The sequence below is a fragment of the Topomyia yanbarensis genome, chromosome 2, assembly GCF_030247195.1.
Source record: "Topomyia yanbarensis strain Yona2022 chromosome 2, ASM3024719v1, whole genome shotgun sequence".
NCBI lineage: Eukaryota > Metazoa > Arthropoda > Insecta > Diptera > Culicidae > Topomyia > Topomyia yanbarensis.
Genome location: NC_080671.1, coordinates 77,038,500 through 77,062,508, shown reverse-complemented (window position 1 = coordinate 77,062,508; position 24,009 = coordinate 77,038,500). Strand labels below are relative to the sequence as shown.

General features: G+C 36.3%; 1 protein-coding gene across 8 annotated transcripts in view; it reads left to right on the top strand.

The window, feature by feature from the left end:
• The first annotated feature begins 446 nt into the window (after positions 1-446).
• LOC131678493 (protein NDRG3) overlaps positions 447-24,009 on the top strand; it is a 224,934-nt gene continuing 201,371 nt past the window's right edge. For 3 of the 8 annotated variants that reach the window (XM_058958679.1, XM_058958678.1, XM_058958677.1), the window contains exon 1: positions 8,647-9,420. Coding sequence is in view for 1 of the 8 variants with exons in the window: in XM_058958681.1 (XP_058814664.1) it covers positions 704-744 (41 nt within the window). In the remaining 7 variants the exon portion in view is untranslated. Of the gene's footprint in view, positions 745-8,642; positions 9,421-24,009 lie in introns of those variants that run through there. The other 5 variants (XM_058958683.1, XM_058958674.1, XM_058958681.1 and 2 more) reach the window with 4 other exon arrangements.

Below are 24,009 nucleotides of genomic sequence, written 5' to 3'. Positions count from 1 at the left end.
GTTCAACCCAACGCCACCAGAATCAATCAGTCGTCAGACAGTTTCCAGTGGTTCCCGCGGTTTATCTAAAATCCCGCCCAGTGCTCAATATCTACCGACACTTTGCATTCGTTCACATCAGTCGATCACTTCTTTATCTTTACTTATTTATGCTGAATTCGGTTTCGTTGACTTGTTGGTTGGGCTTGTTTTTTCAGCTGCTCGCAAAATTTTACGCCATCGGCAAGGATCACCGTCCGAACACATGCGTGTAGTGGCCTGACCTTGGCCGGGCTTTCGAGACAATTGCGCAGCTTCTTGCCAAAGGTGGCGGTGTTTATATGGTGGTGTATTTACCGGCAGTGCATTTACGGTTTGTTTGCCTGCATTAGCTGAAACGAAGACTTGGCTGTAGAATAACTTTTTTTCTTTTAAAAAGTGGAGTTCTAGGAATCATCGTCAGTGAATAGTGAATAAATTAGTGATCTGTGTATCGTCATGTTCGAAAGCCTACTATGTTTCGATAAAGCCAATCTATACATATGAAAATAATGCAAGAGTAGAAACAAGTGATTGTAAACCAGTATCAATTTACGAAAATAACCACTGCAGGAGGCGAAAACAGCTCCAGACAACAACCGATCGTAAAATTTCACCGTTCTGGAAAACAACTGTTTCGGCACGTCAATTCGGCAGAGCTTTTCTACGTTAGTTGCAGCCTAAAATGACATCTATTTCATCAGTTCCGCACATCGAGACACCTCGGTAAGTACCTAAGTAATAAGTATAGTTATAGCTGTACCAACTGATTCTGGCTAAAAACAAGCCGATACGTGAAAGCACAAAGCAACGATCGAGCGCGAGTAAACAACGTGTGCTTTCTGAAGGTAAAGCGAAAGGGAAAATGAGAGCTTCGAACGACATTGAAAGTGCAAGTTTTTCAGCAAACAGTGGGAGAGAGTCGGTGGCAGCGTTTACGAAATTGGCGTTTGATGAGTAGTAACGCTACCTGTATGATGCATGTATAGTTACCACCTCTGATGAATCTTTAACCCGGAAATTTTCACTGACCTGGTAGATTTCACGAGAAACATGAAATGCGCTGAAACTAGACGTAATTTCTAATCAAATCAAATGCTCGAAAACGTCCTATGTTACTTTCATCGCTACACTTAGCTTAAATTACTGGGTACCGTAAAATTTTACTAGAGTTTTGAACAGCAAATCGTTCGGTAATCAATTCACTAAACCAATTGTGTTACTTCTCCGTACTATTTCATTTCTATCCAAACGTCAAAAAATACTGGTCAGTAGAGTGGGACACGGTTATACGAAAAAATAAATAAAATTTTGCTCCGAGCAACTTTTCCGAACAGTTCCACCGATCGAGTTAAGAATTTGCACAGTTGTTCTAGAGCGTAAATGGTATCCAAAAAGTTGCTCGGAGCAGGAATCTATTTTTTGTCCCACCCTACTGGTTAGATCGTTAGCGATACATTCCAGCTGAGGGTTGCCGACTCGTTCAGTAATGTAATAATTAAATGTGACGAATTACCATTGAATTTTTTTTTCAGCTTTTTACTGGTTGTATATATAAAATTAAAAGACGAAAGGAGTGATTTCTTTTATTTTTTTTAATGAAACGAATTTTTATATTTTAGAAATTCAAATAAAATCATCTGAAAATTCGATCTTCGCAATATAACGCATTAGATTTCCAATCATTTAAAACTTAATTGCGCATAAATATTAATGTTCAATGTTCATTAATGCTTTATTAAAAGTAATCTTACTACTCCGGAACTCTTTCACGAACTTTTTAGCTATACTCATTATTAAAAAATTCACTTGTTGCAGCTCTCCTCTTGAAAACGCTGAATTCCACTTTCCTACCAGATATATTTGAGTGTAACGTATTTCGCGGTTGAATATCTTCACTTCTTTGTACTATCTGGCTTGCAATTATTAAACTTGCTATCCAATTTCATTATCCGAAGTCGCGATATGTTAATTTGCAATAATCCAGGAATAAATGCACCTCAAACTCAAATTTTGCGTAAAATTACCAAAATTTACTGAAAAATGAAAACTCTTCCGCAATTTTTTAAACCAATTGCTGAAATATCCGTAAAAGGGTCATTTTACTGTGCAAACCGTCAAACGAAATTACTGAACAACTTATGACTAGTTAAGTGTTAACCACAGAGAACAGACATATAGGCTAGAACAAACGTATCCGAAAAACCTGTGTAGGGACCATTAATAAATTACGTACCGCAAAAATTACCCAAAATGGACTCCCCCTCCCCCACGTAACAAATTGTCACAAATTTCTCATTCCCTCCCCCGCGCTTATTACGTAACAAATTCCTTCAAAAAAAATTTTTTTCTTCGGTGAAGACATGTTACGTAACGTTCTAGCTTACTCCCTCTTCCCCACTTGTCACGATATATCACAATTTCCTGAACCCCCCCTAAACGCGTTACGTAATTTATGAATGGTCCCGTAAGCATTTAAATGAAAATACGTTGAAAGTTACCATCGCACACAGGTTCGCATGCATGAATCACTGTTGTATTCAAGTTTGCATGAAAGAGCCGTATACACGAAAAAAAAAACAACCCGCAGAATAAGTTCTTTTAACTTAAATTTAGGTAGTTTTGAGTTTTGCGTCGCTTTCGCACTTATTAGTGTTGTCAAAAACAAAGAGAGAGATTCGACTCAGTCGAGGCCTTCCATGGAATAAGGTACTTTTGAGTTGTTTGAGGTATACTCAAAATTAGGTAGATTCAACTTAAATTTAGGCAAGGTTGAGTATAAAAAACCTGTCAATGAGTTGTGGTTTTTGCCGTGGTTAAAGGGAAACTACCTTCAACACGGTTTACCTAATTTTACCTTATTCCACGATACCCCGAGATTGAGTCAAAAGAGCTCAACTTTTGGTAGTTTTTCGTATCCGTGTAGCAATTGCTGCCCGCTCCGTAGCGCCGGCAAGTGGCAAGTTGCTACTTGCTGATGACATTTCAAAACGACACTTGGATGTCAGTTCTCAGTGTTATTACCTAATAAATTAAAAATGGCCGAGTTTTCTCTTTTTCATTCCTTTTGTAATACGTCAGTAACAGTATTTTGGGCCATTCACATAGGGTATACGAGCCCTTATTCATCTCATCAGTCAGGATGTCACAATATTTCGTTGATAACTCGACCAACAGTCACTGGATTGCGCTTAAATAGATTTCAACATCTTTGTTTTGTTACTAATATGTAATACAATGGAAAATCAAACTTGAAAATGGAAAATACTCACGATTGAGCGAAGTGAAAAGTCAAGTACAACGCACCCGCATTCACCCTACCATTTAAGCGAATACGTTAAACAGAGATAACAGACACTGCTCTAACTACTGTGTTCAAATGGGTGGGATAAATAGAGGCTCTAAAATGAATTAGGGAACTGTTATCCTATAGCAGTATACTTGCGAACTGTTCTATTGATTTAAATCGACTTAGAATTCCGCATTCCGTCTATTCACATAGAATCCAAAAGTGTCCACTCTCGCTGTGGAGGATAGGCCAAACGAGTGTTGCTCCCCTCGGCAAATAACAGGAGAAGGAGAAGAAAGCAGGCAAGCGATCACTTGGAAAGTACATTGGTGAAATTGAAGCAACTTAACTTTTCAAACTAGAGTAGAATGGGGTCAAATAGGAGTGGAGCATTATCTTTGCTATGTTATTGCAGAGGTCACTCATGTTGTGTGAATTAGATACACGGTAGACAACATCGTTAACTTAATTTTGCTGTTACCGTGGATCGGCTGTAGTAGTTACGGCGTCGTTTAATTTTTTGCGTGTTGTTTTGCAAAAACTCACTGTCTTTCGTCCTTAGTACAGGAATTAAGTGTCCTGTAAAAACGTCAAGTGAGTTTTATCTTACGTAAAAATTAATGCTGAACTCGAGTATTGTGTTGGTTTTTAGATATTATTTGTTTTGAAAAAATACGGGCATCAACATGAAACATACGCTTGGGAGCACGATAGGTTAGCCGTTTAGGGGCACTATAGATCAAGCAATTAATTTCAATCGAAGACTTTCAGTCATTTTCCAAAGCTCCACTGCGCAAACCATCAAATCGAGGCCGAAAGCGACGTAGAGCTGCACTTCTCACTGATTCAGTGACGCTGGAGAATTTACGAGCTGAGCAAGTAGCTACAGCTCAAAAAAACAACCGCCGAAGTTTGAAAAAAATTTGCCGCTGACAAAAAAGAAAAAGGAGACGCAGAAGAGCGGCAGAAACAGACGGAAAAAGAACAAAATCTGATCCAAAAAAAAGAACAGAAATTCAACAGAATCCAAAAAACGGCTATGAAGTGTAAACATGGTCGTCCCGCAGTTAAGCAACCACTTGAGCCGGAATGCACATCTTCTGTTCCACACTCTGGCGACGACGAGGACACCGAAGAAGTCATTAGCAAGTACACAGCCCTGTGAAAACTGTTTGTTGCCCGAAGCTGCCACCAAATGTCAGTAGCGCTAGCTACGTCTCAAATGTTCAAGGTCTGTTCACATGAACTCTACAACACTGTTTAAAAGTGAGATTCATAAATTATATTTATAAATATCTGCAGTATTCATACTCTTCAAATAAAAGTAGAATTATTGATTTTATAGGCTTGCACATCGTTTTGTTTAACCTCGAATAAAGTGACCTATCGTAACCCCTGATTTTAAAAACGTCGAAAAAAGTACCTTCGCCTTAATAGATGTAGCTTGAAAAATATTTAGCCAAACATAAAATTATCATTACCAAAACGTTGCCAGATGTATAATCTTTCCAACGAGTGCTTGTTTGTCTGAATCCGTGCAAAAGTACCATCGCACGAGCTCGCCAAATAAAACTAACTACTTAACCCCACTCTACTCTACTTAGACGATTTGCACTAAAAGGCATAATTGTACTTTGAGCTTTGGCAAACAACGAAATATGTTTTCTTAAGGTGGTGATAAAGTTTATTTTTGTTTTGAATTTATTATTCTTGTTTTGCATAAATATCACAAATACCATAGTAGATATATTGGACAACTGGAACGTTCGTTAATTTTAAATCTGAACCTGAATAGTGGTAAGAGTCCTATTTTCACGTTTTAAAAATATTTTAAAAAACGAAAAAATCAGTATTAAATATGCAAAAAATATTTGTTTCATTTGTAGACTGCATTATTAATCGTTTTTATCTTCAATCATAGACAGAAATTTGGTTAGTTGTGCATCTACAAGGAGGGTATATGGTGACATAAAAATATTATAACAACTAGAGAATACACACAGCTAAATATTAACATGGCTGAATTAGCTCACTCCTACATATAAAATACAGTCGTGACTCGATGGTTGGACCGCAGCCTCTGTCCATCTAACGAATTTGATTAGCTATTGGACCGACTGATACATGTCAAAAACTCTCCGAAAGAAACGTTAGTAGTGTAAATGTATCTGTTCACAGCTCTAATAATTGTCAGATCGATTGTCAAATTAAATTTGGCATGTGCTCTTGGCATTCAGATGCTGTTTAGTTGGACAAGGGTCCAACAAACGGAGGTCCAACTAAAAAGCGGTCCAGTTAAAAAGTGACCAACCAGCGAATCACGGCTGTATAAGGTGTTCCACGAAAGTTGGATTAGCAAAGGACTGGATAATTTTTGGCTGTTGTCATAGCCCATTCAAAAAATTACAATTTTAAACGGACCCCACATTTACACATTGCGTCATGAATGTGGTATGCTTATTGCTTATAATCATAATGATGTATATAATATAATCTCACGGTAAAGAGGGACAAGCCATTGTCAGGAGACATGTCGGTAGACAGGAGCGATTCGTAGTTATGCTGCTTAAGCTCGACTCTTGCCAGCAGAAGGCAAAAGATTAGCCCGTAATATTTTAAACCGGTGTTTAATGACCCTGTCACTTCTAGTTTTTCGATCTGTACATTTCATATCCTTGCTCTCACTGAATTTTCATAAATTTCCCTGCTAAGTAATCTCTAACTAATTGAATGTCGTTAAGAAGTAAAAACATTATAATAAACTAATAGATCCAGTTAATTCGAATAATTTTTTATATTAATATTATTCAGCCAATTTCCAATTAATGCAACATTTGAATAGTATTTCCCTAAATTCTTATCATTGTAAATTGACCAAGTGACAGTTAATCTCCGGAGGCATAACTTAGGATTTTGTATAACATATTAACTTAGCATTTTATCAAAAGTTCTTCTTTAGTATGCGGCTATTAGTATAGCGACCTTGTTTACAATAAACTGTTATATCCGATATCTGCGATAAGAACTCAGGTGTGCACAGCCTTTTTCATTAGAGGGGGACGAATAACATCTTAAATACCATCAGCTTAGCCAAGCCTTCATTTTCAATTAGAATTTTGGTCGAAATTTCGATTCCAAGACAATTATTTACTAATTTTTTTCGTCGGCCTCTGTCCGCACTGAAGACCTATCACCGACGCCAGAGAGGTGACTTCTCCCTCTGGACCCTTGATATCGGCCCATCAACATATGGAGCGGGAACAACGGCTTTACTTCCATTCCGAAGGAAGACGTGACCATCGACCTCGGTTAAGGTTGAATCACTGGGGTGAGAAGCGGTCACGTTTACCTCTTAACAACCGGCGTTGTTGAAATTCGAACGATAAACAAAATCGAAGCTGTGGTTATCAGGCTTCTTGTAGGCAAATAGGACTGAGAGCGCGAACCGAATCGTCGAACCCAAGGTGAAGGTCCAAGTAGAAATTTCGAAAAAAATATTTATTTTACATTTTATAAATGCGAAATTTTTCAATAAAATTCGCTGGAAATTTCAAACAAATCGAACTATTATTCATGGGGATAAAAATATTGAAATGAACCGATTTCAATCTGCAAGCAATCGTATACAAAATTTGACATGTATTTTCCATAAACCATGTCTTTGGTACCATGAATATCTCAAGACCGTCAAAGCTCTTCCCTTTCATTTTTTGTTTAAAAGCCTATTAAAGTATCTAGTCTATTACCTATTCTTTTAGCAAAATTTTACTAGTTTATATTTTTATGCCAACGAGAATACACTATTTCGATTTACTCAAGTTAGACCAGCAACCGACGAGGTGGAACAGTTACTAAAAGCGAGGTGAAACAGCTACTGGAGCTTAATCTCAAGCATGCATACAGTTACACCACGTCCGTAATCGTATACTGGTAACGATGAGAAGTTAAGCCTAGGCAGAATTCTTCAGTATATAGAACAACATGAAATCGAAGTAAGTCCACACGACCTAGCACCGCGCACCAAATCAGACCATATCAATGGCACCCGTTACGAGCGATATTTGGAGCAATTTTTTCACTGGAAATCACAACGGCTTTTGTTTCATTGGTATGTGGATGACCAAACCTATCTCTGTCTATCTGTCTTTTTAACCGACAACAACATCAATTATAAGCAAATAACGATGGGCCCTCTCTGTGGTTAGATTCCTACGTGCCAGTGCTGTTGCCAGTTGGCACAGCCATGCGCTGAAATCGAGAACAAAAATCAACCTACTACAATCAATAACAACAAACAGCCTTCGATATACGCTGCTAAAACACAGCCAACGGCCACCCGATAACTGATGCATTTTGTATCTCGAAACCAACTGCCTGTACTAACTGAGCAGAAACAACGCTTGCACCCAGTGCCTCCAAAGCAACAACTAGCAACACCAATAAAGAAACATAACGACAGATAGTATTGTCATTGGATAATGGGCGGTCGTTCGTCTTTTCGTAACCCACTGTGGTAATACCTGACAAAATATTCTGTCAATCGGGGTTGTCTGCTTTACAGAACACGGAAGAGTAGCGTATAAGAAACATTGAGGAGCGTTATGTCTCTATAATTATCAAAGTCGATAAGTCATGATGCCATCCAACCATGCAATGTTTTCATCAATCTTCACGATCACTTTTCGCAATTTTTCTTCAGCTCCCGAATATCATTTTATAATCTAGCGTGCTAATCCATAATTCTCAAGTCTCATTCGGTTTGTGTTACTATTGTTACCATTCGTCGTAGAAACAAGGAATTTGGTGTAATCATATTTAATTATTAAAATATTTAAAAAAATAGTGTGTACGCCAATGCTTATTATGGTTAGAATATTTCATATCAACTAAAAATGCAGTCCATCGGAAAGTTTAAAAAACGTGCTGGTTGGGTCAAATAGTCCATAAAAAGCTAATCTCTACGATATTTGAACCCACACGGTAGCTATGACACAAACCTATTCAAACTAGTGCCCACCGGAAGTTTTCATCCAACACCACACGAGGACGCTGCAATGTTTCAATCTTTATTCACCACCGCCGCAGCGAGTGCGGTTGTTGGTTATTTTCTCGAGACACAACTCAAAGCCCAATAACGCCCAACGCCCGCCTGTTCGACTCCACCGGATACCCACCACGTACTCCGTTCGCAACATTTTTGTCATGTCTGACAGCTGTCATGGTAACGCCACCCTTCAATTTCAATGAGAGAGCGAAGCTGTCATATGTTTTTGGAGTGCTCTCTCTCTTAGTATTTTTTATTACGATCCCGTCCTGCTACCGAAGGTGGCCCAATCCAGTCCGGTTCGGTGTTGTTTGTGTCAGAGTGCTAGGAACCGAGTTCAGGAGTAGACGCGATTGGTTAGTTTTTCCGGAATCACAGAATTATAGTCCAGTGAATCCAGTTGGTGTTGTGTATTTGGCTGGTTGGAGCTTTCTCCACAAGGTGGCATACAGAGGAGCAGCGAGAGTGCAGTTTACTAGTCAGGGTGGATCGAAGCTGGAAAGTTGAAGTTATAATTGCAGTGTGCTAAACCAGATTCAAAGGTTTGCCCTCTACTTGGAAGTACGTACGTCTCGTGCGTGACTCAGTCGACCTAATTCGTGCTAGTGTTTTTGGTTGCGTTTCCGAAAAGTTGTGATTAAATTTTCGAGCTGGTTGAAAGTACGTGTGAGTGCTCAGATATAATAGGGAAAAAAAAGTTTCCTTGAAACATCAAGGAGTGTGACTAGTGTCAGCAAGTGGAATTGATCCAGAAGGGCTTCAAAAGTTCAATCGTTTGCGCCTCATTTCTAGCAGTACAGTCGAAGCGAGTGAGCTAGCAAGTGCTGGTCCGGGTGGTAAAGTGGGGTGATCGGTTCTCTCTGTGCCCTTCTTTGAACAGCGAACAGCAAGTGTTTATCTATCCATACCGTGGGCTATTTCGAGCGGAGCTGTTGTGTAACTTTCGATAGTGTACATATACATACTATCGACTAGACCAAACGAAAGTGCATCGCGTTTTTCAGCGTTCAGCTATTTAGGCACCCATTACACGGTACATTTGACACTAGCGAGTGATAAATAAGTCAAGGTATGTTTGTTTGTATGTTTTTTTGTTCTAAACCTTAGTTCATCCAAGTATTCCTTAGATTAAGATCTTTCAATTAGACCCGTCGCATCTCTGGTGATTAGTGCGTCTTTTCAGTAATAACTGTTGTGCTCAGAGCTAACACTAGCGAATAGATTGGACTTTTTCTGACTTTGCTTGAACTAATGACAGATCTTGCGTGTGTGTGTTTAACGAGTAACATCTAAAGAACAGCCGTTTTTTAGAATTTGGTGCTCATATAAAGGTAGCTCTAGCAGATTTGTTTCTAACGAGTACTACATAATATATATTATATCTAATCATTCAAATAACCTTAATCGGAATTGTCTTGCTGGAAATATTAGCGATTTAGGAGAGGGAGGGGGGGGGGGGGGGCTTACATTTTAGAATTTGAAATAATCTTCAGGTATAAGCTTCGACTTTGACGCAGCCTGAATTCTTTTTTTGTTTACTTTATATTTTCTAATTTTTGGTGGAATTTTTTTGCAATGACGACATCGGTTCCGAACATTTTCTGTGACTTTTTATTAAGTATAAATATTGATATTGGATTCACAATGGTAGCCCACTTACCTTCAATAGATGACAAGAGAAAAATATTTGAGTACAAATTCAACACAAAGCGTGTTTTACACCCGGCTCTCTTTTCTGAAAATGGAATAAGCCTCTGCGATTTATTTTTCCTAACAAAATTCTGTAATTAGGTCTTTGGCTGTATTACTCACGTTGTTCCGTAACTTGTAGTGCACACTGTATATAAAATAAATAAAATAAAATAAAATAAATGGAATAAATAGAATTCAATGACTAAAATGAAAAAAAAAACAAAGCAATATTTAACCGGTCTAAAAATTCATAGGATAAGGTAATTTGTGCCAAATTAATAACTTTAATGATATAAATAAAATGAATGACCAAAAAAATTAGATTATCAAAGTGATAATACTGAATAAAAGCATAAACGGGAAAAAAATTAATAATGTGCATAAAATGAAAACAGTGAATAAAATAACTTAAATGATTGGTATGAATAAAATGTACGAAACGCATAAACTGATCAGAATAAAATAAAAAATCTTGAAAATTTGAGCGAATTCTATGCATTCCTTTTATAAGAAATGTAAAAACGAATAAAATGGACAAAATGAACTCAAATGAACAAAATGAATAAAAAGAATGCTGAATAAAATAAAGGGTTAAAAATCAACTGATCATATACTAAATATTAGTCATATATTAAAAAAAAAAACAAAACGAATAAATTCCATCAAATGAATGAACTAAAGAATGTGTACATAGAATGGAATTTAAAAAAATAACTAATTTAAATAAGAATAAGTTGTTTGGTCAAATCCCGTTATTTAAAGAAGTCGATTCCGATAGCAAAAACTGCTAAGTTACTTTGTGCTTGTCCGGTCATGCTGCAGACTAAGGTGAATGGCATTCGATACGAATGCCTAATCATGCTGACTGTTGCGTTAGAAGACAAAGGGTTAAGTTGTCAGGTTTTTCTAAACTTTCTTTCATCACATATTTGCTCTTCCTTGAGTACTATGGCTCTTAATATTGAAACTACTTCATACCTTCCAGTACCTTGCTGATTTAATGTCGTTACAACATTACTCACTCTAGTCGTAAATAAAAATGATAAAAAAAACAATGGCCAATTAATATACAATGCACCTTCTAGTGTTTATATCCTTTGCTGTTTTCACCTTTTCCTGTTCGTTCTTTATTTCTTGACGATGTCGTTCAAGATTATCTGGTATTTCCGCTTTATTTATGGACCTTAATTAGTTAGCAGAAAATTGGAACGCTCGATTTTTTTGGAATTCAAAGTTGTCTTTTTGATCACAGATTTCCGAAAAAAGAAGATCACATATGCTTTCAAGCCCCTTATATTGAGAGAGAGAATACTGATGTGACAGGTAAATACTTCAAAGCATTGCATTGAAGTAAATAGAATGGAGTGTACAGTGTCTAGGCTATGTTAGCAATTATCTAATTGTAGGTAGTTCAAAAGCCGTGCAGCTGATTACAATGCTGCCTCTTTCCAGTCATTGCGTATTGTTTCTTTCAGAATTCTCGTTCCGGGGATATAGATTAATGAGTCCTACACAAATCAGTACCACGAAAAAGACTGCTAATTGTCACAATTAGCAGTCTTTTTCGTGGTACTGATTTGTATAGGACTCATTAATCCATATCTCCGGAACTAGACTTGCCATTGAAATTTCAATTGAAACGTTTTCAGTAGGATAGAGCAAATGTTAACAAAATCATTATGCTTGTATCCCCGACCGTGAGTTCATGGGGCCTTTCCCGGATCTAATTTGTAAATATTTTTGGACTTTGAATCCCTTATTTTTCATAAAAGTGCATACCATTGCAATTAATATGCATTTCCAATAATATCATCACAAAACGGGTAATTTTAGCTTTCAGATGCCATATTTGAGCATATGTTTCATTCAAAATTCATGAGCGAGACGAAAAATTAAAAAAATGCACTTGGAATGTCTGTTTTTAAAATTTTTATCTTCAACCATCATATTACCCAGGTAAGCCGATTATTCCGATGAGATACTCAATAATTTCCATAATTATAGTATATATGAACACTCAGTCTAGAATTGAATCAAATTGGAGTTCATGTGGTTTTCGATTTATGGTCATCTGGCTGCCCATAGTGTAACGTTTCGAAGAGATATTTCTTCATTTTCAGAGAAAAGCAGGTTTTGAGCATTAATTAGTTATAATTTTCACATAATACCAGGCTTCCTTACTGCTCTCGATATTAGCTCATTTTCTCTTTTGCAAGCAGTTAAACGCAGTAGAACTGTTTAATAGCTCTCACCGAAAGCGAAAGAACACGCTCTCGAGAATCAAGAGATTTTTTTTGAGTTCACACAAATCTCTACCACACAGGGGGGTGCGAAAGCATTAATTCTCGCCCAATTCAAGAGGGAGTGTTCCTAGACAGACGCTCAGTTACAGAAAGAGCATGTTTGAAAAAATGTCAATAAAATAAGATTGTTTCAAAAACAACAGAATGGCGATATTTTATATCATATGAGTGCTTTATTTAGGCTTTGCATATTCAAACCAGCCATTTATATGTACACACTAAGTCAACCCAAAGTTGTTCAGTAATTTCATTTGACGATTTGCACAGTAATATTTAACGGAGATCAGCAATTAATTTTATTTTTCAGCGACTTCGGTAGTTTTACGAATAATTTGCTACTAAAACCTGTAATATTTCTAACTGAATTTATTATTACTTTTGCTTTTTACATTTCTTATAAAAGGAATGTATAGAATTCGCTCAAACTTTCAAGATTTTTTCCGAGGTCCGGAGGGCCGAGTCTTATATACTAATCGACTCTGCTCGACGATTTGGGACAATGTCTGTGTGTGTATGTAACGGACAAACTCTCATTCGTGTTTCTCAGCAATGGCTGAACCGATCTGATCCAAACCAATTTTTAATGGAAGGCCTATTACCCAGACAGAACGCTTTTAAATGGTTTCTGATTTTGATGTTTAGTTTCCATGATATGAATGTTTAAATGTGCAAAAATGGCGTTTTTTGCAGTTTTTTTTTTATATTTACTGCCGAAAGTGACGACGTAACAAATTATATATTTATATATACCTTTCGAACAAGTCATATATTGTTGAAATCGGACGTTTATCAAAAGAAGTATATAACATAAATACGGACGAAAGATTTTTATCTGTTCCCATAGCCAGAAATATGACCAAAAACATTCAATGTATTATTAACGCCAAAACTGCTAATTTTAGGTCAATAGTATCTTCAGAGAATTTAAAGGATACAATATGCCCTTTCTTTTGTTATTGTGATTCTTCTGATTAATCCCCCTACGAGTGAGATATGTTTATGAATTTTCTTGGAAGTGATTGTACTGAGATGTAGCAAATTTGTAGCTCTTTTGCGAATAACTCTACTGAAGACATCAAATACATATTTCGAATACTTAAAAAGTTATGGCTTGTTGTTTGTGGATTACCCTTTATCGCCTATTTATAGTTCAATATGGTAATAATCGAGTTAAATAAGCCAAATATGATATCGATAAATTTTCGAATTTTGTATTTCATTTTTCTATCTACAACCGCTAGAATAACCACCGAGCAATTCCAAGTTGTCTAGATGAAACTTGATCACTTAACGGTGCAAAATTTTTCATTCGCGCGAACTTTCTGACTTATAACCATCGGATCGATCTGAAACATATCTCGGAAAATGAAAAGCGATATTAATAACTCCAAGCAGCGGTGTAGGCAAGAGAAGGCTCTTATCGATGTTGACTGATTTAATTCAATATCAGAATGATAATTGCCGGAGGAGTACATTGATAACCTGTTATTTGAAACATCATGATGAGCTTAGAAAAACTGTGGGAATGCGATCCTGATCTGTAACTGATCCATTGGTCTTGATCTCACAGTTGTCTAATAACATCAATATCAAACACCTGCCTAAAACATCCCAATAGAAACTCATTCCAGAGTTCTGGAATCAATCATAATCCTCAGATTTCCTATCATATTGAGTTCAGTTTTGAAGAGATGTACTGTAATATGGATTAGGATCTTTTTTAATAGGAAGCGAAATTGGAATTGATTTAATGTCTACGAAACTTAGAACAGCTCCCCGAAAAATTGCATAACTTTCAACATTTGCTGAAAATGTTTTTATTTTGGGAATGCGTCGAGTTGAAACGAAAACGTAATAGAATTAATAACGAGAATAACACTTTACAAAAGTAGGGGAATTTATGAAAAATGGCGTTTTCCGTTCGACTCTACACAGGTCCTGATCAATTTTTGTTAACATTTCATTTTTGTTGTATAGCCAATTATATGAATAGGTAAAATAAATGTTCGAAAACAGTAATTTAAGGTCAATATCACATCATTTTGAAACCGTCAATTTCGCAGGTTTAGTATCTTCGATGAATTTTACAAACGCAACAGCACATCATCTGATACAATAATTTTGGCGTTATATCCCCCAAGAAGTATTTATGGAGAATCAATTCTGCACACAAATTTAACTCCAGACTTAATGTCTTGAGCATAATTTTGAGGATTGCTACTACGAACCACTTTGTTAAAGACATGAAGGCTCCATGTGTTCAGGATGTTAACATATTTTAGGTTATTTGCATTTAATTTTAAAATAAATTATTATGATTCTACTGTTTATGATAAATCTCTTCTATTGTTTATAAACAATAAAATTTACATATTATCCAAAGCTTGCGTTTGTGATGCTCACAATAGAAGTTATTTTATAAAAAAATAGATTAAGGAACACTTCGTAAATATAATTTTATAACTCGATATACTACAATAAAGTTGTTTTAAATGAAAATCTCAACAAATTCGCTAAAGACTAGAACTCTGCTACAATTTTTTGAAAAACTGATTTTCCATAATTTTAAAACTTCAAAGATGGCGGTTTTGTAATTATAGCATTTGGACAGTAAGGTAGATTTTCATCAAATCCCTACTAAACCGAAAATCTGACTACGCCGCTGACTCCAAGCATATAGGGACAAAGTCGCGCTACACTCGTCTGCAAGAAACTTCTTCAAATACTGCCTATCTATTATAATACATTGAAGACCCGATTTGGTCAGTCTCCAATTTTCTCAGCCTCATATGAAACTATGTTTGATGGGTTCTAGCTGAACACGGCTGAATTCGAGTGATTCTCTTGAGCATGTTTTCTTTTTCTTTATCTCAAAGGTGCAATAATGCAAAAATAAAAAAATAATTTTGTTAATTTTTTGCGCTAGAAGACTATATTATATAATCTGAAATAGTTATTAAACTACATTAAGGAAAGGGAAGAATATTTTAACAGCTTCAGTTTATTATGAAGCAAAAAAAAAATAAAAATGTACCGATTTAGTCAATGTCCCCATTTTGTCAGCATAAAATACACCATGGAGCTGATAAAAACGGGTCTTTACTCTATTTATTATTCACATTACATCGAACTATGCCAATTTTAGGTAGTTTTCAATTTTATCGACTTCTTCCAAAATTCGGCGAACATATTCCCATTCATGCGATAATTTATGTTAAAAGGGAATCCTAAATTAATTAGTATACTAGGGGGTGGGGGGGGGGGGGGTTATATGTTGCAAATAGAGAAAATTCACAATTTTTTAGCTTTTTCCTACACAATAATACAAAGGCTTCTTAAACAACTTTCCTAATAAGATTGTGAAAATTATAAAGTATTTGAAAATTTTTAATAGAGGTGACGGAAGGTTATCGTAAAGTTGCGTGAAAAAGGAAATTCCAGTAATGATGATGATTTTCCCTAACGGGTTTCGAGAGTTTTTTATTTGCTCTTTGGCATCACGATTAGGGATAATAAATCAGATCAAAGATACTACTGGGACGATTTTTTTAGAAAAAGTCAATATCGAAGTAAAGTTTAAATTATGCACGCATGTACTTCAGAAGTAGAGGGATATTAAGAGATGAAATTTCAGTAGGGGAGCCCGGGGCTAGCTGGCGGTTGGGGTAAGTTTGGCCGAATCCCTTTTTCTCAGTTTCTATTAGACATATAGCGCTGCCTCTTCTTGTGTAGCTCAAGTTACGTGAAACCTATTATTCAATGTGTTTTTGTTGCAAAACGATTTGTTTGGTGAAAGTTGTGGGTAATATTGTGTTTTCGAGCATACCAAGTAAATTTTCTAAACTTTAAATACTTTGCGTTATTTAGGGTAATATTCAATCTTTTTCCCGAATAATTATATTTTTCGATAGCGCGTGAAAAGACCTTTCAGTATCCGTACAGATATTACATCTATCCACAAACAAAAGTTATTTTTTAAATAATTTTTAATAAAATATGCGGTTGGGGTAAGTTGGCGGTGCTGCACGCGAGGCGGTACAATTTACAGTGCAAAAAAGTCATCAAAAATTTTTATTTCTGGAATTCACTCCAAAGTAAGAAAATCTTTTTCTTGTGTATCTCGCCAATGCAGGAGACATTTATTCCGGCCACTCGCATAAAGAATTTTGAAAATTTGCATTTGAATAGGGAGTACACGTCAAAGTCAAAATGCCGGGGTATTGAAACTGAAATATAATAGCAAATGTCGGTTAATATACAGGTTGCGAGTACTTCTTAGTTTTTCGTAAAGGATTTGACTCGCAAGTATAATAATTAGAAGCCTAATAGTGCAAGGAAGTGTAGATTCAATCGCGAAAAAGTGGAAATAGTTCGGCTTTATTGCTAATTATTGAAGATTTTTGCGAACAAGCGATTTTTTTTTGATAAGTAGAATGTTTTGTGTTCAGAAATCCCGGGTTAAAATTGGTAATCAAGTTCAGGAAATGTAAGATTTCTTTCGTTCGTCTTTTAATTTTCTGTACAACCTTTAAAAGCTGGTAAGTTAACCTCCACTACCAATTCGTCAAATTTGCCATTCATGCCTTCATCTCATTGCCATTTGCAGCAATGAGATGAAGAAAGATGGCAGACGCTGTTTTAACCAAAGGCTTCGAATGAGTAGGGTTATAATATAATTTGAATGAAAATACTCCTCTCAGTCTAATAGGCATTTAGGTGGTTACATCACAGTAGAATTTTTAAAAAGTTGAATTTATATTTATTAGTGTTTTAGGATGTTAAAAATTATATCCCAAAAACTACGATATATAAATGTTCAAATTATCAATTCTTCCGCAACGCCTCCTGTGTAAACCTCAGACCCACTTTTTTGAGTTGGCCAGAAATACAAACCGAACAAATGGCTTTTGATCGTTTTGATATTTTCACAGCATATTCGAAATTGATTTCTTCAGCAACATATGTAGGATTTTAATTTCTTATCGCTCAATTTTTGTTGAATTAACAATTTGTTTCGATTTGAATGGTATTTTCGGCGTTTTTTCACATAATATAGTGCGCCATTTCGCGAAAAAGCAAAATATTGAGAAACAAATCCTACATAAGTCGCTTGCCACTGTCATAAGGAATCAGAAAAACTATTTTTTTGGCTCTAGGTTTAAAATTACGGAAAATAGTTTTCAGGCCGTGGACCTCTACCTAAAAAACTCGCATGGGGGGAAATGCTGCTTAGTTACCATCTTGTGATGAAATTACTAAAAAAAGAGCAGAGCAATTGCAATACCTTTCTATTGAGAAAGGCAAAAATTATTTTTCTGGTTCAATACATATGTTATAAATTCCTTTTAACAACATTTCAACTCATCCCCTTATTGTGCCAAGAAAAAAATTCCGAAGCATGCCCATTTTTTTTAGCTCTACAGTGGTGTAATCCCTTAATGTTGTTCTGCGATTTTGAACTGGAAGCTGCCAATTCAAACATCTTCACTATTCCATGAAGGTAAACATGGATACTTATCACGAAAGCCGAGTTAAATATTTGAACACTGATGTGAAGTGAACTAAATTTGTTTCCCTTGGGGGTAAAGAGGAAACTATTTTATTCTCATCTGCCAACTGAGCAATTTATCTCCGTTGCTCCACCTGACTATGATGAGGTAAAAGCAGAGCATCTAATAAAGGTTTGCTTTGTCACAAGCAGGAGGATTCCGTAATGAGACATGTGGTTTCTCTCTGCTCTCCTAGTTACTGGGCAAAAAATGCGCACCAAAATAAAACTCATGTTATATAGGGGTTATGTGTTTCGGCTATGCAGTCTGCGGTTTACAAAAACACTATTTTGTCTTTATCCGACGTTTCGGTCCGTTTGGGACCTTTTTTAAGGATTCGATAATGTGTGTTCTGTGGTCCGATGTCTTGTTTTGCACCAAGCAATTGTCTTTTGTCTATCCAAATTTCGCTGCTTCGATCGTGTCCACATCGATTTTCAGATCGAAACGCTTATTCTTCTATTTCAGAATTCGGGCTGAACAGATTTCAACCAGCTGACAGAGTACAGCAACCGTACACTGGGGGTACAAATGTACCCCACGCCAACTTTGATTCCTGCTTCCACGAAGGCCGAAAGCAAACAAGCTTTACCAGCTTTACCTAATCTTACTATGAACTCTAAATTGAATTATTGTTAGGGTCCCAGATCGGTAAATGCCGAATTCTCGTCTTCACACGGCTCCAAAGATGGCGTGGGGGTACATTTGTACCCCAGTGCAGCGTTCTAGGGTTAAAAGTTTGGAGAGAAAAATCTTTTCCGCATAGGAAATATTCCGTAATTCATGAATTTGCATTAAATGATGTAGTTTTTTTTTTATCAAACTTTGTATGGACATATTTACTAGAGTAATTAATTTTTTTTATAGAACTCATGTACCATCGTTATGAAATAGTGAAATGATTCTACATTAATCAGAATATTGGAATAGTTATTTATAAAATTAGCACAACATTGCACTTAAGAATTAATATTGGCGAGACTCGATCTATAAACTGGAGAAAGATACACAATTTCTGTAGTGCCTCCTGTTAATGTTAATCACGTCACAAAAAAGCCCACTTAAAACACCAGTCTATATTTTTACAGTACTAGTCAACAAAGCTAGCAGTTATATGGCTGATTTCGTGACGTGTGAACATGCAATGTAATCAGTACAGTTAATCCCAAAAAGAAAATGCATTAAAAAGATCAAAATTCATGAAATATAATCCGCTTATATTTTTTGCTGGTACTAAGGACCTCGATAATATGGAAATAAGGATTATAGCATGTTTTATGTCATTAAATTTTCTTGAACAACTAACTTTGAAAAAAGGAAATTAACAATTCTGCATAAAATCGTGAATACGCAGAATACTTTTGCACTTTAGGCACCAATTTTATGCTGGCTTAGACTTATCCAACTTGCATTAAGTTAGTGTTAATTACTGACGAGGAGAATCCAAAACACCAAAAAACCAAACATTTCTTTGAGCACGGATTTAATACAAACAACACAAAATTCATTCTAAATTTATGTTTTGCACTAAATTTTGTTGATTTTTTTTAAATGTATCACAATCGATCAGCGCCTAGGTAAAAGTTAGCGCGGTTAATGTGGATGACTGTAATTTTCCCACGGGAAAATGCGAGAGAAAACTATAGCCGATCGAATTAACTGATAGTACGTTAAATTGTCTTGTTGCGGTCAAAGATAGCGAAACTTCGAACTTTCGGGTTCGCGTTGCGGAAAACAAAATCGGTGCTGTTGATAAATATCGGAATCAGTGCGCGCCGCCGACATATCGCATGACATCGGCGTATAATAAAATGTACCGGCGGTGGTGTCGGCGGCTCAATAAATATTTGTCTTATCGTGAGCACGATTCAATGATTGCGGAAACGTGGCTGTAAGTTCGCGTGTTCGGGTGCGTTCGAATGTTTACATTTTGAGTGTGCATTTATTTCATATGGCGTTTATAATTAATTCACTGATAATCCGATTTTGTCAGGTTGCTGAATTCGAAAAAAATTGCATGGCATAGCATGGTACCTGTGTTTTTACAAATCATGGCTGTCTGTAAAGTGATCAGCCTACGAGATATCCACCATACAGTGTCGTCTTAAAAAAGACATCTGGGATTAAGATATTTTCTTCATAGTGGAATAAGCATCACAGTATACACCTGGCCACGTCCTTATAATCGCCGAGGATGGAAAGGAATGTTAGTTCAATATCTACTGGCGAAGATGCTAGCAACCTATACTACTTTTGCAGATGTTCCAGTATGGTGGGTTTGTTATGAGGACCCAACAAACATTTCGTGGTTTTATAAACGTTTTAACAGTTGCTTTATTCAGCTCTAGCTGTACATTGGAAGTATACGTGTAATCATATATCGTTTATTCCATCCTTAAACATCCGGGATTTGGAGAATTTATTCAGCTTGTCTGATTAAGACACATGAAAGAACAATTCTTCAGCACGTATACAGCCTGAAGAGAACCACAGTTCAGCTTTATCAATAAACCTTTTCGTTACCGCTATTCAGCTGAGAGAATTATCATAGGAAAATTGTTAAAAAGACATTTATTTCAAGTTACACACGCCATCAAATCTCTTTGGAAGCCATATTCTTTTATTAGTGTTACGTTACAGTTAGAGAAAAATTGTATTACCTTGTTGGATATCATATCACGTACCTGGATCCGAACCAGCAACCTGTTGAATACTAAGCACTTACCTTACTGTCTGCACCAATCTTGCATACATCGAATGCTTAAGATTTCACCGATGTACCGACAAGTCTAGGCTGCTGAATAGAGTCTGTACAAAGGCTACAGTAGCCTTCCATAGATTTGAGTGAATCTAGCTGGCTTGGGTTCGAATCCCAACCTACGATATTTTTATTATTTCAAATTTGTTTATTAAATAATTTTTAGAACATTCGGGAATTTTAAATTAGATAATTTATTTATTATAGTGGTTTTTGTTTCCAAGGTGAGGATTTATGGTTGTCACAAAACATTTAGATAAGTAAAAATGGGTGTTATATGAAAGTGGTGGTAACTGAATGATGGATTGAAGTCATTTATAATTATAAGATGACAATCTCCTCAATTTATTTACCACTTCCTGCCAAATGATTTTCTTTCCATTGTGATTTTTTTTGGTAAGCGGAAGTCGCTGTTCGAATTCAATAGTTTATTTATTTATATCAATTAAGTTCGCCAGCGCAAATAATCATTTCATTGTTCATTGTTTGCAAGTCGATGGATAGGAAAAAATCATGGTAACAATGCTGGTGTCTAAAATTTATAACAACGTTGGAACAAAAAGTTTCTCTTGTGTTCAATATGAGAATATTCATGTTTCACAGGTAGACAGACCGTTTCGAATTAAAAGGTAAATTTACATAAACGAGGGCGCGTGTGATTTGGTAAGCTTGTACATTGAAAAACTGTAAATCGTGTATTTCTCGTGGTGAAAACTCAGTAGATATAAAAAAACTAAATAAACTTTCTTTATTTATTTATTCATTTATTGATCTATTGCTCCTTAACTGTAATATATGCAAAACATCTCAATTGGAATATACCGAAATAATAAAAAATCATTCACTTAATAGTAAAAAAAATATTGTGTGTGTATTGGGACTCGAACCCAGGTCGGTTGCCATTCCTCATGATTTGCTAATCGCGCCAATTTTTGTAGTAGTTACAATTACCTTTGTTAAACACATAATTCAGCTAAAAGTCAAAGGTGGTATAACGGCAAATGTAAAGGTAGAAACAACCTCTTGAAGACATGTAGTGCAGCTTAATGATTAAAGGTAATACTATTGGTAACAGCATCGTTTGTTCAACTCGCAATTCAATCTAATTAAGATGGTTGAATAAAAGCTTTAATATTGTCGCTATTACATTTATTAGCAGTATAGTTCAGCCTAGTTGGAACTGGCGAATACTGGATTTTAAATAGGCTAAATAAACTGTTAATGTTTAAATAGTTCAGCGAAAGTTTTATTCAGCTTACATAACCTTTAATCTGCTTTAAATCAACACGTAGTCTTATAGTTCAGCTCCTAATGTTTGTTGGGGAGTCCTTTACAACAACATTTCGATTGCAATACACCATTTCTTTCTGTTATGACATATACCACAGCCAACCTCACCTAGGATTGAGGCAGAAATTTTACGGTACGAGTTTTGATGCCCATATTCGTTGGTACCCCATCTTTTAGCTACTACAGCAGAAAACTGATAGCATCTAGTCGACGTCGGCCGACGGATCAAATGGCATTAATAGGCTTAGACTCACGTGGAGGCACAAAATAAGAAACTTGAGAGCTCTGGGTTACCTCATCGTCTGACGATCTTTTGAATTCGATAAAATTTGGATGCTCGCTGTATCAAAAACGCTTAAAGAAAGCCAAACTTAGAATTGACTACTCGACATGGCAACAAACGAAGCTAGCCATCCGCAATTCCGCAAATATAATGATGACCGCAAGACTGTTTCTACAGGTAAAGCCAAAGAGGGTATATGTCTTCCCGAAGTTACCCATGATGCTGCCCCACTCAAAATAATTTTCGGTTCCAGTCTACCGTTGAACAACCTACCTCCGGCTCCATAGCTGATGTTAATCTAGCCATCCGCAATCCATATAATGATGACCGCAAGACTGTTTCTTCAGGTAAAAGTTAACTCAAAATGTACTACCAGAACGTGAGAGGAATACGCACAAAGATCGATCAGCTGTTCGTAGCTGTATCCGACGCAGAACATGATGTCACTATCCTAACAGAAACATGGCTGAACGACGAAATCAACTCGCTGCAGCTATTCGGATCTAGATATTCGGTATATCGTAACGACTGTGACCCAATCGTTGCTGGTAAAAAAGGGCGGTGGTGTTCTTATAGCTGTTTCTAATCGGTTAGCGTCTCATCAAAAGAGTTATAACAATAGCGGTCTAGAACAACTCTGGGTAAACATTAATAGCCATGGTACTAACACATGTGTGGGCATCGTATATGTCCCTCCGGACTCCGCAGATATCATAAACGTTATCTGCACTTGACATCGCCAATTCGCTAGAACCCCAAACCTCTCATTTGTTATCCGGAGATTACAACCCGCCTGGTCTTGTCTGGAAAAGCACTTCCTCCGGCTACGCCTATGCCGACCCTTCTGACTCATCTCTTTCGAGATATAGCATTGCTTTACTAGACGGGATGTCTCTACTGAACATGCCGCAAATGTGTACGATTACGAACGGACGAAATCGCACGTTGGATCTTCTGTTTATAAACGTTTATGTCATGTGTACCAAGCAGATGAACCACTCGTTGATATAGATTCCCATCATCCGCCGCTCTTAGTTGAGCAGACCTGTCCACGACAAGTTATATTTGATGAGATGCTGGAAGATTTCAAATATAACTTTTCAAAAACCGATTTTCTTGGACTCAACAACTCACTGCAAACTATTGACTGGGTGGTCTCGCTCGACAGTGCAACCGATGTCAATGACGCAGTAGAAATATTTTCGTCGATACTGACACAACTGTTTGAAATATATATCCCAGCCAGGGCCGCAGAGAGAAAAAACGGGCCCGGGGGTCCAACGTACGGGCCCCCACCACTGTGTATTGCCTGAGTGCAAAAAAATCGATGCTTGAAATCCATTGGAGTTCACTGATATTATGTATAGTGCACTGAAATTTTATATTTATGTACCATTTTTTTGCTCTTGTTGTTTGTAGTGCCAATAAAGGAAAAAGCGTGGAGTTTTTTATACTTTGGAAGTTTTAAATACCTCTTCGACAGTTTTGGTGGCTTTGAAAAGCGCCATTTTTGTAATAATATTTATAAAAGAAAGAAAATGACAAGATTAAAAATGTAGTAATTACAAAAATAAAAAATATCCAAACGGCGATCAACGGCAAAAGATAAAAAAAACAATAGGAAAACTAAATATTTAAAGAATGTACAAAAGAGCTAAAAACAACAAAATCATAAACAAATGTCAATTGTCAAAAAAAATTTAATAGAGAAAAACCAAAACAAAACCTATAAAAAATTGATAAAGGAAAACATGAAACTAGAAAAACATATTGCGAAGATTAA